Raw genomic sequence first — 15,916 nt, 5'->3', positions numbered from 1 at the left:
GAACTGGAATAAAAAAGCAATTTACCATTTCAAATAAGAAATGTGTAGTCATGCTCTGTGCAGTTAAAATGAAAACATATGTTTAAAACACATGTATAAAACACAGTTTGGAAAAGTTGTGAAATATAATAAATATATTTTCCATATTTACCAAGCCTGAGTGGGATTTGAAAAACTCCAGAAACAGCTTGACATTTGAACTTCCTTCTGATCAAAACTATAGCGTGTAGGTAACTGGTTCATCATAACGAACCAGTGAAACAGATGTTACTGAACCTGTTCTAAAAACTCAGAAAAATGCAGGTGTGCCTGATTTGTTACAACAGAAATGAATCGTTCTTTGTACATTTCAGTCACAGTAGTGGTAGATTATAATACCGAATCAGACACAAAAGAATTTGGCCAGGTCATGTTTTCTCTTAACAAAACCCTGTGACTAAAACTTGAAACATTGTTATAGAAAATGATGCTCTGCCTTTGGTGCCACATCAAGTCCCTGCTGTGCCTAAGTCATTTAGTAATTTAATTTCCATATAATGTGAGAATATTTATTTTTCTGTAGCTATACCACAATCACTTACCTTTACTTAATTACTTACTTTACAAATAAAAAAAGTAAAAAGGACTCATTGAAATACATTTCTTGGCAACTTGATTAGATATTGATATTGTTCTCACATTCAATGGTTAAATTATAATCAACTCAAATCCAACACTGCTTTTATAGGAATTCAAAACTATATTGTTTAATTTATTAAAGAAAATCATTTTCACAATTTACTCTTCATTACAGGACTCAAACAGCACGTTGGTAATCTTGCCTCCAGCTTTTGTGGGATGGAGAGACATGTAAAATATTCTCACTGGTGTGGTTTTTATACTTCACACAACAATGGCAGATAGAAATTAGATATATCATGGACACACATTTTTGGTTAAAATGGTTTAATTGTTGCAAAGTTGTGGCTGGTTTGCGCAGTTCCCCCATGTGGGAGACCAGAGTTGGACAAGACCCTTAACGCTACTGCCTAACCACTGTAAGTCACTTTGGACAAAAGTGTCTGCTAAGTGATTGTAATGTAATGACATAGGCCACAGGCAACTGCAATCCAATATTGACAGTATGCCATTTTCCCCAGTCCTAATGCTCCTATAATTAACCCTACTGTTGTTCCCAAAGTTCCTTGCCATGATGACCATCTTCCAGCTGCAGCTGCTGTTACACCCACAGACCCCACAGCAGCTCCCACCACACCAAGCAATGCTCCAGCTGCCCCCCTTCACACAGAACTGGTGATGGAACCACCATCCCAACTAATAAACCTCCTGCTACCGAAGCTGCCCCTGCTATAACTGTTACCTCCCTAGCTGAATGTCTTACTAGTGTCCCACCAACTGTAGCCCCCATGCCCAGCTGACACAATTCTGCACCAAAGAACGCCGTCTTCACAGCGTCTAGAGAGGACTGGTAGTTCATATAAGCGCCGATGGTTTCTCTGGACTGATTATGGTAGTTTGCTTTTGCTATATTCTCAATTTTAATTTGCATTTTCCTTTAGTAGTTTTTAAACTCCACGTGGAGTGGAGTGTCCCAGTAGTATTTTATTACTAAAATGTCTTGAAACCATGTTTGAGAAATATTTCAGATTTCATTGATTAATTCTTTGTTTATTCCAGATATCTTGAATGGCTGCTCTTCATGATTACATGAACATACACACACCACGTAGAGAACGGGCATCTTTGACTCTAAAATGCAGTTAAAGACTGAATGTAAAGGGTGTGGAGTGGACAAAATATCAGCAAAATGAAAAGCTTTCTCATCTAAACAGTCTTTATTAAGCCAGGATGAGCAGGATCACAGCTAAAAGAAATTGCAACAAGGAGTGCACAAACTCCCTGCTTATGGAAGTTCTACTGGAAAATGGTTCAGGTGAGGGTTGGGTGCAGATCAATACCAGGACTGAGGCGTGAAAGCAATGATCGGAGGCAAGTTGGGTTGATACCAGTAGAGCAGGTCACGACTAACTGCTGGAGACTCATGCATTAATGCAACGACAATCTGGCACAGAGTGAGTAAAGCTGCATATATACTGGCTTGACTGGAGATGGTGAGCAGGTGACAGCAGCAGGTGGAAGCAGTTAAGCTGATGAGGGTTGCGGCAGAGCAGACTGTGACACTGACTACAGTTTAAGACAGAACGATTTTAGGATTGGTAACTGGATTAAAAAAAAAAAAAAAAAATCCATGCACTGACTGAATGTTACGTCTCGTTTCAGGGGTTTCAGGGGCAACATAAAAGGCAGTCACAGACAGGTGTATAAGTAAAACACAGCATTGTATTGTGGTGAGTATAAATAAGGGCTAAAACAGAATGTCAAACCTAACCAAGTGTTTGGGTTAGAGGAACTGCTGAAAGAAAAGCCAAAATGTTATTAAAACCTTACACAAAATCCGCTGGATTAACCAAACTAAGATAAACAAAATAGTGCACATAAACCAGCGAACTTTACTAAATAACAAAAGTGCAGCAGTTCCAATAAACTAAATGAACACAATCACCAACAAATAACCTAACCTAGCCCAACACAAACAAACGTTTAACACAAAGGTTAATGAAATGGCAGAACACATAGTAACCCGAAGCGCATCTCAAACTTAAACTGTGTGTGAAAAGAAACTCAGCCCAAACTAATAAGACTATTATTATATCCCCAAGGGAAACACGAACAGCCAGGTTTAACCCCGCTGTGAATATGAAATAGTCTAAAGAAAGGCTACCATTTAGCACAGCCAACACACAGAAGAGCAACGCCACCATAATTCTGCCAGAGTGGTGGGAAGCAGCCTGTGCTGTCAAGATTCTCCCTCCTAAATAAACTCTGCAGCAGCCCTTTATTTCCTGGACTCCACCAAGCTGCAGTATGATCTGGATGATGAGCCAATCAGGGGGGAGGAGACTGGGGTGCGTCTGATCCAGCCACTCTAAACAGACCTCCGGGCCAGGCAATTTGCATGTAGGATGAGCCCCACCTGTCTGCAATGAGCAGCGGCCATAACACTGAAGGAAAAGTATCTACGACAAAAGCAGTGGGTGGATGCTGGTGATGTGATGAGAGCCAGTGGGTGCTTGCACAATGGAAAAAGAAGAAGAAAAAAAAAAGAGACAGCAGAGACCTCTGGTGGACAGACAGAGAAAGCTAATAGAGTTTAGAACCAATTAAAAAAGAAGACAATGCAGTTCGATTTAATATTTTCAACTACTATTCATATTGAGTCAACATTAAATGGGAAATAAAGAATATTAGTTAGAATAATTAGTCATTATTGTAAAGGATGAAAATAAAAAGGAAACAAAAGATTATAAAAGAGTATTTAGGGAATAATATTACCTTCTTATTTTTACAATATCAATCTCAATATCACCATATAAAATTCTGTTTAAGTAATTTGCATAAAGATGCAATTTTAAACAACTACGGATTAAATTATACAAATTTGATTTGATTATTTTACAAATCTGCTTAAAACAGAGATGTGATGTCAGTTTCTCATGTTATGCTGCTATCACTATTAGACCCCGTGAAGTGCTGAAGACACTACCAAATTATAGACTGACTCATATGAACTGCACTAGAAAGCAAAAAAAGCAGAGTTTGTTTTAACCAAACAAAACTTCTCAGACATGAAATAATAAACTCACTCTGCAGATATTATCTATTACTGTGTTAACTATAAACTTATTACAATAATAATAATAATAATAATAATAATGTATTTTCTTTGTAAAGCACTTACATTGAAGGACAATCTCAAAGTGCTACACAGGCAATAAAACAGTTTACGAATTAAATGTCTCTGAAAAAGGAAGGGTTTGAGTCCGTTCTTCCTTATTTTATCAATTTTTTACAATTTGAGTTTCCCGACCAAGTTAAGCAAATTCTGGCATCCAGGAAAGATACATAACTAAATTTTATTAAAAGCAGCTAGTCATATATATATATATATATATATATATATATATATGTATATATATATATATATATATATATATGTATATATATATATATATATATATATATATATATATATAGACTATATATATACACACAGACGTGTACAAAATTGTTGTTATCCTTCGGTTAATGAAAGAAAAACTCACAATGTTCACAGAGGACAAACCACAGTATCACAAATCAGTTTGATTTATTGACTGATTGATTGATTGAAATAACTGACAAAAGTAATAATCAATAAAAATTCTAAGAAATTTAACCAGTAGAAGTCAAACATTGCTTTTCAACCATGCTTCAACAGAGTTTAAAAAAAAAATAAATAAACTGATGAAACAGGTCTGGACAAAAATGATGGTACTCCTAGAAACAACTGAAAATAATGTGACCAAAGGGACATGTTAATCCAAGGTGTGTCCACTAATTAGCATCACAGGTGTCTACAATCTTGTAATCAGTCAGTGGGTCTACATAAAGGGCTACAGTCACTGTGCTGTTTGGTGACATGGTGTGTACCACACTCAACATGGACCAGAGGAACAAAGGAAAGCGTTGTCTGAAGAGTTAAGAAGGGAAATTATAAACAAGCATGTTAAAGGTAAAGTCTATAAGGCCGTCTCCAAGCAGCTTGATGTTCCTGTGACTAGTGATGGTTTAATGAAGCCCCGTGAATGTGTTGAATCTTTCTGGCCAATTGCATCGCCAAATGTCTCATTACTCGAGGCCCCATTTAACAGCTCACTTGGTAGTACTGACATCTGCTGGTCATTTGATGCCCAGCAGTCCACCTGTCAAATTAAATGTTATCCACACACCAGTTGATATGTAAACTGTATTGTAAATTAATCTATATATATATATATATATATATATATATATATATATATATATATATATATATATATATATATATATATATATATGTTGTTTTTCTCTCCTATATATACAGACCGCCATGTTCATGCATTTATATATGTATATATGTGTATATATACATATATATATATATATATACACACACACACATTTTATATATATATATATATATATATATATATTCACATACTCAGTACATTTCCTCAATTTCCCGCGGCTTTTTCAGCGTCTCTACGCACACAACGAGGCACTCACGTGATTTACGACAAGCGGGGCCTCGTTTGTCTTTGGTCACGTGATATTCAGGAAACTGATACGGGCCTCGCTACAGGCCTCATTTGGACACGCCCCCTTTACTCGATGCAGTCCTCGGGGCTTTGGTGTCAGACGTAACATCATTACCTGTGACTACAGTTGCACATATTATTCAGAAATTTAAGATCCATGGGTCTGTAGCCAACCTCCCTGGACGTGGCCGCAGGAGAAAAAGTGATGACAAATCAAAGAGACGGATAATACGAATGGTAACAAAAGAGCCCACAAAAACTTCTAAAGAGATTAAAGGTGAACTTCAAGCTCAAGGAACATCTGTCAGATCGCACCATCCGTTGTTGTTTGAGCCAAAGTGAACTTAATGGGAGACGACCAAGGAGGACACCATTGTTGAAAACAAATCATAAAAAAGCCAAATTAGAATTTGCCAAACTACATGTTGACAAGCCACAAAGGTTCTGGGAGAATGTCCTATGGACAGATGAGACAAAAATGGAACTTGTTGCCAAGCACATCAGCTCTATGTTTACAGACGGAAAAATGAAGCATATCAAGAAAAGAACACTGTTCCTACTGTGAAACATAGAGGACGTTCTGTTATGTTCTGGGGCTGCTTTGTTGCATCTGGCACAAGGTGTTTTGAATCTGTGCAGGTACAATGAAATCTCAAGACTATCAAGGGATTCTAGAGAGAAATGTGCTGGCCAGTGTCAGAAAACTTGGTCTCAGTCGCAGGTCATGGGTCTTGCAACAGGACAATGACCCCCCCCTCCCCCCCAAAAAAATGACCAACAGCTAAAAACACCCAAGAATGGCTATGAGGAAAACATTGGACTATTCTAAAGTGGCCTTCTATGAGCCCTGACCTAAATCATATTGAGCATCTTTGGAAGGAGCTGAAACGTGCCGAAAAAAAAGTCACCCTTCAAACCTGAGACAACTGGAGCAGTTTGTTTATGAGGAGTGGGCCAAAATACCTGCTGAGAGGTGCAGAAGTCTCATTGACAGTTACAGGAATCGTTTGATTGCAGTGATTGCCACAAAAGGTTGTGCAACAAAATATTAAGTTAAGGGTACCATCATTTTTGTACAGGCCTGTTTCATGAGTTATTTTTTTAATTAATTCTGTTGAAGCATGGTTGAAAAGCAATGTCTGACCTTCATTGGTTAAATTTCATATTTTTATTTATTACTTTTGTCAGATTCAAGTTATTTCTGTGACCATTGTGAGTTTTTCATTAACCAGAGGATACCAACAATTTTGTACACGTCTGTATATATGTCTAGTTAGGTTCAAAATCAAATATTTCAGGAGCAGCTTCTGATGTATGTTTTATTGTGTTTTTACTGCATTGAAAGTACTGTAATTAACTTCAAAGTAAAGATGCTTAAATATGTTATTAGCAGTACAGAGTAAATTGTGCAAATGATGAACCAACAAGTTTTATTCAACAGCTTGTTTCAAAAAGATGAAAGATGCTTGTGGTCTCTTTAGGGCAGGTAAGTTTTAACTGAAAGGGTCTTACTTTCTTAAAAAGTAAAACGAGTAAAATAACATGAATGTAAATACACATTAAATGGGACAAATGCAACACTAGGTTAGTACAGTTCTACATGATTTGAATAATAACTATAACTTGTAATAATTTTGAAAACAGAGCTTTTCAGCCTTGGTTTGTCCAACATTGTAGCTATTTTTACAGAATGGTCACTTCTAATCAGATGTCCTGCTAGATCTAAACAAGGCAGCTCTTGTTCCTCTTTGGCAGCTTTAACAAAGTAAACAGTGGTGACATGATGCTGAATGAATTTTTGCTTCATGGAAGTGAGAACATCTCAGAGTCCTGTCAGTAACAAGTCGACTCAACCCCCATGTTGTGTTTGTGTTATTAGTGATGGAGGAGGCTTGCTGTTGTAACAAACTTTTATTAGCACAGCTCTTCATGCCTCTCTGCTCCACACACTGATACGCACGCTGACATTTCTTCTTCTGCTGCTCAATCATTCTAACAGTGCATAACTAGACAGCAGTGACTCCTTCTGGTAACACTGATCATAACACCCCACTCCCCTAATACACAACAATACACTATCAGTCCTGCCTTTACACAGACTCAGTGAAAGGAGGTTTATTAATTTATAGGTGTGGAACACAGAGGATCACAGCTAATGTGCCTCTGAGTTAGTAGTCAGAGCCAAATGAAGCTATTGTGAAAACAAGACACTCCTTTCTACACCCAAACACTGTTGTCTTGTTGTCATTTAGCAGAACCCGATAAATATTAAAATGATATGATAAAGAGATAAATGACAACAGCTCAGATAATGTTAACCTGTCGATTCACATCCTCACTGTGTGAAGGAGAAATACCGCAGGTCATTCCTTCCTGCTGCTGTCAGACTTTACAATAAACACATGTAAACTGTGTTTAAATGTTTATATTCATGTTTATGTACACATTTATTCACAGTACATACTCACCCTGTCAGACCATATACTGTACATATTTTTATTTATTTTTTATGTGTGTTCTTTTTGATATCATCTGCATGCTTCTGCTTACTGCACCTGTGCTGTTGCAACAAAGCAATTTCCCCACTGAGGGACTAAAAAAGGTTTTAATATTCTTATCAAATCCAATCAAATGTTATTTATGAAGCACTTTTTATGCCAAAAAGCCATACAAACATGCTTTACATAATAAAAAGAATACATGCATAATAAAAAGAAACAAGCCTTTACACAACAAAGTATAACAAAGCAGTTAAAATTATTCCGGTTTCTACCCAATTTCAGTTTGTATCCAAACAAGAACTTTAACCCCCTTTTTTGTCTCTTAATCAAATGTAGGTTATGGGATCTAAAAGACTTGTTGTTTTGTCTGTTTGGGACAAAACTCAACCAAGTACCTTTGCATCAACCAGAACAAAACTCTCCAGTGTTTCCTCTGATAAAAACAATGCATCAGATAATTTAAAATTTACATTCCATTGAGATAAAAGATTGGATCTACAAGCATTGATTTTACTTCTGAAGTGATCTGCAAAGTCCTCACATGCATCTTTTGACGGTAGCATGGAGGACTTGTTAAAATCCGTGTTTATGAAACTGATGTGATTAGAGTACATGGAAAAGGGTCGACGTTGCTTTTTTCCTGATAAGCTGTAGATAAAAAAACATGAATGTGTCTTTTCTTCTTATTTCTGAGTTACTGTGGAAGTCTCCTCTCGCATATCCAGACGCGTGAATGGGAGCAAGCCACATCATTCCAGCTTTTTTGCTTGTCAAAAGTCATTATTTCTCCACAGTTTTCTTTTGTGTCACCGTTTGGCTCATTTGGACCCCAGTAACTAGAACAAGAAGTAACAAGTTGTTTAATTAATCATTGCAATTTTTATGACAGTAATTCAAACTATTAAAAACATATTAACCTTGTGGTGAGTTGACTCCCATCCACCCATTTCCATGTCCCTTCATTCTCTGAGTCAGTCAGACCAATCCACATATTCTTCTTCAACTGGTTTGCAAAATTCTAGTTTACAAGAAGGAAAATTAAACTGTAAAACAACAAACAAGAGTATTCTCCTGCAATGAGAACCTTGCATTTGTTATCAATCTTCTTATTCTTAAATAAATGGTTATACATCTGTTGTACACACACACACACACAGACACAGACACACACATACCTGTTCTTCTCCACTGTTGATAATTATCAGGTCTGCACCTTTTTGAAGACAATCATTTCTGCTTTCTTGCCAGTTTTTAGTGGTAGAAGAAACATAGTAAGCACTCCCTCTAAAAAGCATCCATCCTGGTTGACCTTGCAATGAAAACCAAAAACAATTTATGTCATTTAGAAGTTAAGAAATGAATTCACCTTGGAGAAAAATTAATTAAATCAATCAGAAAATAGGAGCATATAAAACACCACCCACAGAAAATGAAACAAACATATTAAACAGAAATTCAACCTGAAATCACTCTTAAACTACACTGGTAAAGGGGTTCACAGTGCATAGTCACATAAATGCTTTGAGGTGAGAATAAGCAAACAAAATAATTTCCTAACTTTGTAATTTTCAAGTCATAACAAGTATAAAACGTACTTTATTTCATTCTATAGTTTTTTAAAACAATATCATGCATAAAGTTTTACATCCAGAACATATTTCAAAGTCATATTAAAACATGAGAAGTTTGTCTCACCCAACTGTTTTAGTTCTGCCTTCAAGTTGTCTCGTTCTTCAATCAATGCTTGATGCTGTGAATCTGTTGATTCAAGAGAAAATTTCATACTTTCAAGACATGCATACAGTCTTTTACCAGTTGACATTTATTACACAAAAAAATGAAAGTGAGACAAATGTTGTTTAGTATTAATGCAGGACTTTACACTTGCAATTTTAATAATATGACAATTCAAAATATCAAATGGGATTAAGATCTCTGAAACCCTTTTTACACATGAGAAATATGGCATTAATGGCTTCATCAACCTGTTTTCCAGGAAAGTTAACTTTGTTAACTGACAAGACATACAAAGGAATCAATATAATGTTTACCACTGTCCCATGGTGGAGACAGGACAGGACATTTCAACACTGAAGTAACTATTAAAATAAAAATCACACAGGCACAACAATATCTGACATGTGGGGATTTTTAGTTGGTGGAAGGAGCTGAGGGTGGAGAGTGGAGAGAGTTCAGCATCCTAACACCCTGGTGGATGAAGCTTTTGGTGAGTCTGGTGGTACGGGAACAGAGACTCCTATACCTTCTACCAGAGGGCAGGAGGCTGAACAGGTTGTGTGCAGGTGATGACATCACAGGGGTAGAATTGGGCAGTGATGGCAGGAAAATGTCCCTACCAGTGACCAGCAAGTCCTGAGTTGTCCCTAACATCTTTCATTGCACAAACAGCTGAGAGATCTGAGCCCTCTATGCTTTATCTGCAACAAGTGATCACTACAAGAAGTCCCATCTTATTTCAACTTTTGTTTCTTGGTAACAAGATTGACTGTCCCCACTGTCGCTCCCGCTGCTGAGTACTAGCACTAACTAAAAGTGTGCAACATTCAAAATGTTTGATATGTCAACTTAAAAGGCTGCCTTCCAGGTGTCATTAAGTTTATGAATTGAGGTTGTATTGTAGTATTTGTTGTATTGTGTGGTTAAAAAAACATTTTTGTGATGATGATGATCGTACTGTAGTAAATATATAGCTATGTCAAACTGCCTTCCTGTCTGGAAATAATTGATGTGAACAAATATGACAACAGTTATCTCCAATTCATTACAGAAACCATTAATTTAAATAATCCCAGATTAAGCATAAATAAAAAACCTTGATGTAAATCTCTGTATTATCACGGTGTGGTGGAGGTGAGGACCCAATAGCAGGACTCAGGAGGTAGAAGGCAGACTGGTGCAGGAACTATTCTATTGATGAATGAACCAAAAGAACTCAGGGAACACATGATGCGAAACACGACCGATAATCTGAGAAACAACAACTGAAACCAAGTGGTATAAATACACAGAGGGACTAATATGGAACAGGTGAGGTGAGTGAGCAAATTAAACCAGGTGTACAAATAAACAGGAAATAGAAAGCAAAAGATAATACACAAGGGGAAAACTCAGCAAAATAAAACAGGAAACCAGACAATGAACCCATAAGACAGTAAAACTAAACCAAAACCACACAAACCATGACATCTATAGAATATTTTAAATTATGAACTTTTGCCTGTTTAAATTTTCTAACTGCTATAAATTACATTAAATAAATGTCCGTTGCAAGTACATGAAAACATTATCTCCCAAGTGCTTCTATTGGCCACTTTTGTCACAACCAGTGTTAAAATCAAACACGCATACTTGGATGACATGCAGACATTCATATTTGGTCACTTTTTATTTCTACCCTTTCTTTCTAAATAAAATGTTTTGGATTTGGATTCTGATTTCAATGTTCGCATACAGAGCTAAACGATCCACAGAGAATGTAATCTGCTCTGCCCTCAACCAGCCCTCACCCACCTGGACAAGAAAGACTCATATGTGAGAATGATGTTCATAGACTTCAGTTTAGCATTCAACACCATATGACCACAACAACTCCTCTGCAAACTGGACAAACTGGGCCTCAGCACCTCTCTCTGCAACTGGCTGCTGGACTTCCTCAGTCAGAGATAACAAGCAGTATGAGTTGGCACCAAGCCCTCAAGACACATCACACTGAGCACAGGGGCTCAGTCCCCTGCTCTTCACCCTGCTGACAAACAACTGCAAAATAACCTACAGCACAAATCACCTAGTGAAGTTTGCGGACGAGACAACTCTGGTGGGTCTCATCACCAAGGGTGACGAGACTCACTGAAGGAATGAGGTCAATCTACTGACCACGTGGTGCAGAGACAACAACCTCCTGCTGAACGTCAGCAAGACCAAGGAGATTTTTGTCTCTTTGGTCTTGCTTGGTCTAACACCTGCCACTAACCACTGATGGTGCTGCTGTGGAGAGAGTGAGCAGCACCAAATTCCTGGGGGTGCACATCAGTGAGGAGCTCTCCTGGACCACCAACACTGCATCACTGGCGAGGAAAGCCCAGCGGTGCCTCTACTTCTTGCGCAAACTCAACCAGGCAAGAGCCCCAACACCCATCATGACCACTTTCTACTAAGGAACCACTGAGAGCATCCTTTCCAGCTGCATCACTGTGTGGGGTGGGAGCTGCACCGACTACAACAGGAGAGCCCTGCAGTACATAGTGAACACAGCTGGAACAATCAGTGGTGCACCACATCCCTCCTTGAAGGACATATACACCACCCGCCTCACCCGCAAAGCGATCACAATTGTGAGTCACCCTGCACACAACCTGCTCAGCCTCCGTGTCCTACAACCAGACTCACCAACAGCTTCATCCACTAGGCGGTTAGGATGCTGAACTCTCTCCCCTCTCCACCCTCAGCCCCTTCCACCCACTAACCACCCCAAAGAAAACCACTCGGGACTCTAAAACCCTTTAACTCACCTAATGACTGTCTTGCACTATGTCACTTTGCACACCTCTGCTGCTATTACTGACTGCCTTTCCACTACTATACATGACATATACATACAACTATTTGCTTGTACATAGTACCACGACTTATTTGTACAACTTTGCTGCCACTGTCAAATCAAACTGTGAACCCGTTATTGTTATTGTTATAGTTAGCCTTAGGATCAGTTCATGCCTTTAATCTTTACACTATTTATTATCACTGTGCAATGTTATTTTTTTTTCTTCTGATAATATTTGAATAATAGTTTGTGTTGATTAGTGGGACATTGATTTGGAAGTTTGCTTTCTTGCTGTTCAGATATTTTCAGATGCATTTGTTTTGATTGGAAGTTTTATCAGTTTGCAATATCAGGTTTTGTTTTTTTTGTTGAGCCTGTGTAAATTTTATTTTAATGGTTACTTCAGTGAACAATGTTGAAATGTCTGTCCTGTCTTCACTGTGGGAAGTAGGAAATGTAATCTCAATTCCTTTTTATGTCTTGTACATGTGAAGAAATTGACAATAAAGCTGACTTTCACTTTGTTCTGCTGGTAAATACTGATTAGCTTTAAAACAAACACTGGGTGACAATGAGATCTGTATTAATCTAATAATCCAGCTTTTGAGAAGTCATGGAGAGTTTAGGTAGCAGTTGGTATAATCATAATTAAAATAAAAAATGTATTAAACTAATATCATGTTTGATAATTATATAACTGCTAAAAAGAGGTGGGGAAAATAAGTTTTCTTTACTTCTACCTAATCATTATGGACACTTTGTCTTACAGTTTTTTAAGGGTTAATATTTTGTCTTCCCATAGGAAATCATATCTAGCTAGAAGTTTATCTAGCAGCAGAAAAATTATAAAATGTATTTCACTTCCTGATAAAGAGACAAGGTAATCACATCTATATAGAGCTTATTTGCTGATCAGTGGTTTTACTAGAACACAAATAACACAAAACCAGGAGCTCAACTTGTTCTTCTGTATCGCACATCAGCTCACTTTTCCTCTATTGCTTCATGTAGTGAAATCGGAGAGAAACGATGGTCCTCATTTACCAGCCGTTCTCATGAACAAATTTGTTGTTAAGTCCTACTTTCAACATTTTTGGAGGATTATAGCATTCATGAAAATCTTTGTATGAACACTCAGGAATATAAAAGAAATCTGTTATTTATTGTAAAACATTTTTTTCTTAAAAGGCTACTGTCTTTTTAGTCTAACAAGTACATAGCTACAGTTGCATCTCTATCACAACATTTAATTCTTTCTGTTTATTTGCCATCTTCGACTTGGAGATGAAGTTTAACAGACCAGTTTCATTTGTATCACACTTACCAACGTCGTTCAGTCTCTTACTAAGCTCATCTCTCTCTTCAGTCAGATGTTTATTACTGGCCTCAATTTCTGAAACAGTTTCCACAGTTTATTGGATTAATGTATAAAATGTATTTACCCACAATAGTTATAATTAAACATAATGAGTAATGTGGTCACACTTACGAGTCTTGATCCTCTGCAACTCGCCCCTTTCTTTAGTTTGGGTGTTAAACTGTGAAACTATTAATATTGAATGTTAAAAAATAATATATCTTATTTTTTTTTGTTTGTTTGAATAGCTACATATCAAAGAGCCAAAGTAATATATAAAAGAAAGCTGTTATTTACTGTATAACATTTTTTTCTTAAAAGGCTACTGTCTTTTTAGTCTAACAAGTACATAGCTACAGTTGCATCTCTATCACAACATTTAATTCTTTCTGTTTATTTTCCATCTTCGACTTGGAGATGAAGTTTAACAGACCAGTTTCATTTGCGTCATACTTACCAACGTTGTTCAGTCTCTTACTAAGCTCATCTCTCTCTTCAGTCAGACGTTTATTATTGGCCTCAATTTCTGAAACAGTTTCCACAGTTTATTGGATTAATGTATAAAATGTATTTACCCACAATAGTTATTATCATACATAATGAGTAATGTGGTCACACTTACGAGTCTTGATCCTCTGCAACTTGTCCCTTTCTTTAGTTCGGGTGTTAAGCTGTGAAACTATTAATATTGAATGTTAAAAAATTATATATCTTATTTTTTTTTGTTTGTTTGAATAGCTACACATCAAAGAGCCAAAGTGATAAATAAAAGAAAGCTGTTATTTACTGTATAACATTTTTTCTTAAAAGGCTTCAGTCTTTTTAGTCTAACAAGTACATAGCTACAGTTGCATCTCTATCACAACATTTAATTCTTTCCGTTTATTTTCCATCTTCGACTTGGAGAAAAGTTTAATAGACCAGTTTCATTTGCGTCACACTTACCAAAGGCGTTCAGTCTCTCACTAAGCTCATCTCTCTCTTCAGTCAGATGTTTATCATTGGCCTCAATTTCTGAAACAGTTTCCACAGTTTATTGGATTAATGTATAAAATGTATTTACCCACAATAGTTATTATTATACATAATGAGTCATGTGGTCACACTTACCAGTCTTGTTCCTCTGCAACTCGCCCCTTTCTCCAGTTCGGGTGTTGAGCTGTGAAACTATGAATATGAAATGTTAAAAAATAATAATATCTTATTTTTTTTGTTTGTTTGAATAGCTACCAAGAGCCAAAGTAATATATAAAAGAAAGCTGTTATTTACTGTATAACATTTTTTTCTTTAAAGGCTACTGTCTTTTTAGTCTATTCCCTCTTCACCCTCAGCCCCTTCCACCAGCTAACCCCCCCAAAGAAAAACACTCGGGACTCTAAAACCCTTTAACTCACCTAATGACTGTCTTGCACTATGTCACTTTGCACACCTCTGCTGCTATTACTGACTGCCTTTCCACTACTATACATGACATATACATACAACTCTTTGCTTGTACATAGTACCACGACTTATACGTACAACTTTGCTGCCACTGTCAAATCAAACTGTGAACCCCTTATTGTTATTGTTATAGTTAGCCTTAGGATCAGTTCATGCCTTAAATCTTTACACTTTATTATCACTGTGCAATGTTTTTTTTTTATTTCTTTTTTACTGATAATATTTGAATAATAGTTTGTGTTGATTAGTGGAACATTGATTTGGAAGTTTGCTTTCTTGCTGTTCAGATATTTTCAGATGCATTCATTTTTATTGGGAGTTTCATCAGTTTGCAACGATATCAGTTTTTCTTTTTTGTTGACCCTGTGTAATTTTTATTTTAATGGTTACTTCAGAGTTCAATGTTGAAATGTCTGTCCTGTCTTCACTGTGGGAAGTAGGAAATGTAATCTGGATTTCTTTGTATGTCTTGTACATGTGAAGAAATTGACAATAAAGCTGACTTTCACTTTAAAATACTTGGATGACAAGTTGTTCTGATGGTAAAACTGATTAACTTTAAAACAAACATTGGGTGACAATGAGGTCTGTATTAATCTAATAATCCAGTTGTTGAGAAGTCATGGAGTGTTTAGATAGTAGTTGGTATAGTGATAATTGAAATAAAATTGTTTTAAGCTAATATCATGTTATATAACTGCTAAAAAGAGGTAGGGAATATTTAGTTCTTTGGCTGCTACTTCAATAATTATAGTTAAAACTGTGTCAATGGCAGGGGGAATGATACACTTCTCTACTGTAGTCTGAGGCATTTAAACCAGGAAAACAACTATTACTTTATGTGAAGTAGCAAACTATTTCACGTGAGTTGAGCAT

General features: G+C 36.7%; 1 protein-coding gene across 1 annotated transcript in view; it reads right to left on the bottom strand.

The window, feature by feature from the left end:
* LOC121637766 (paramyosin-like) overlaps positions 1–15,916 on the bottom strand; it is a 132,750-nt gene that overhangs the window by 13,952 nt on the left and 102,882 nt on the right. Inside the window, exons 17-21 of the mRNA XM_041982035.1 lie at positions 14,542–14,610; positions 14,219–14,275; positions 14,054–14,122; positions 13,729–13,785; positions 13,564–13,632 (exon numbers count right to left, since the gene is read on the bottom strand). Of these exons, the coding sequence (XP_041837969.1) occupies positions 13,564–13,632; positions 13,729–13,785; positions 14,054–14,122; positions 14,219–14,275; positions 14,542–14,610 (321 nt within the window). The remainder of the gene's footprint in view (positions 1–13,563; positions 13,633–13,728; positions 13,786–14,053; positions 14,123–14,218; positions 14,276–14,541; positions 14,611–15,916) is intronic.

This window comes from Melanotaenia boesemani, chromosome 4, assembly GCF_017639745.1.
Source record: "Melanotaenia boesemani isolate fMelBoe1 chromosome 4, fMelBoe1.pri, whole genome shotgun sequence".
NCBI lineage: Eukaryota > Metazoa > Chordata > Actinopteri > Atheriniformes > Melanotaeniidae > Melanotaenia > Melanotaenia boesemani.
This window is presented reverse-complemented; position numbering and strand designations above follow the sequence as displayed.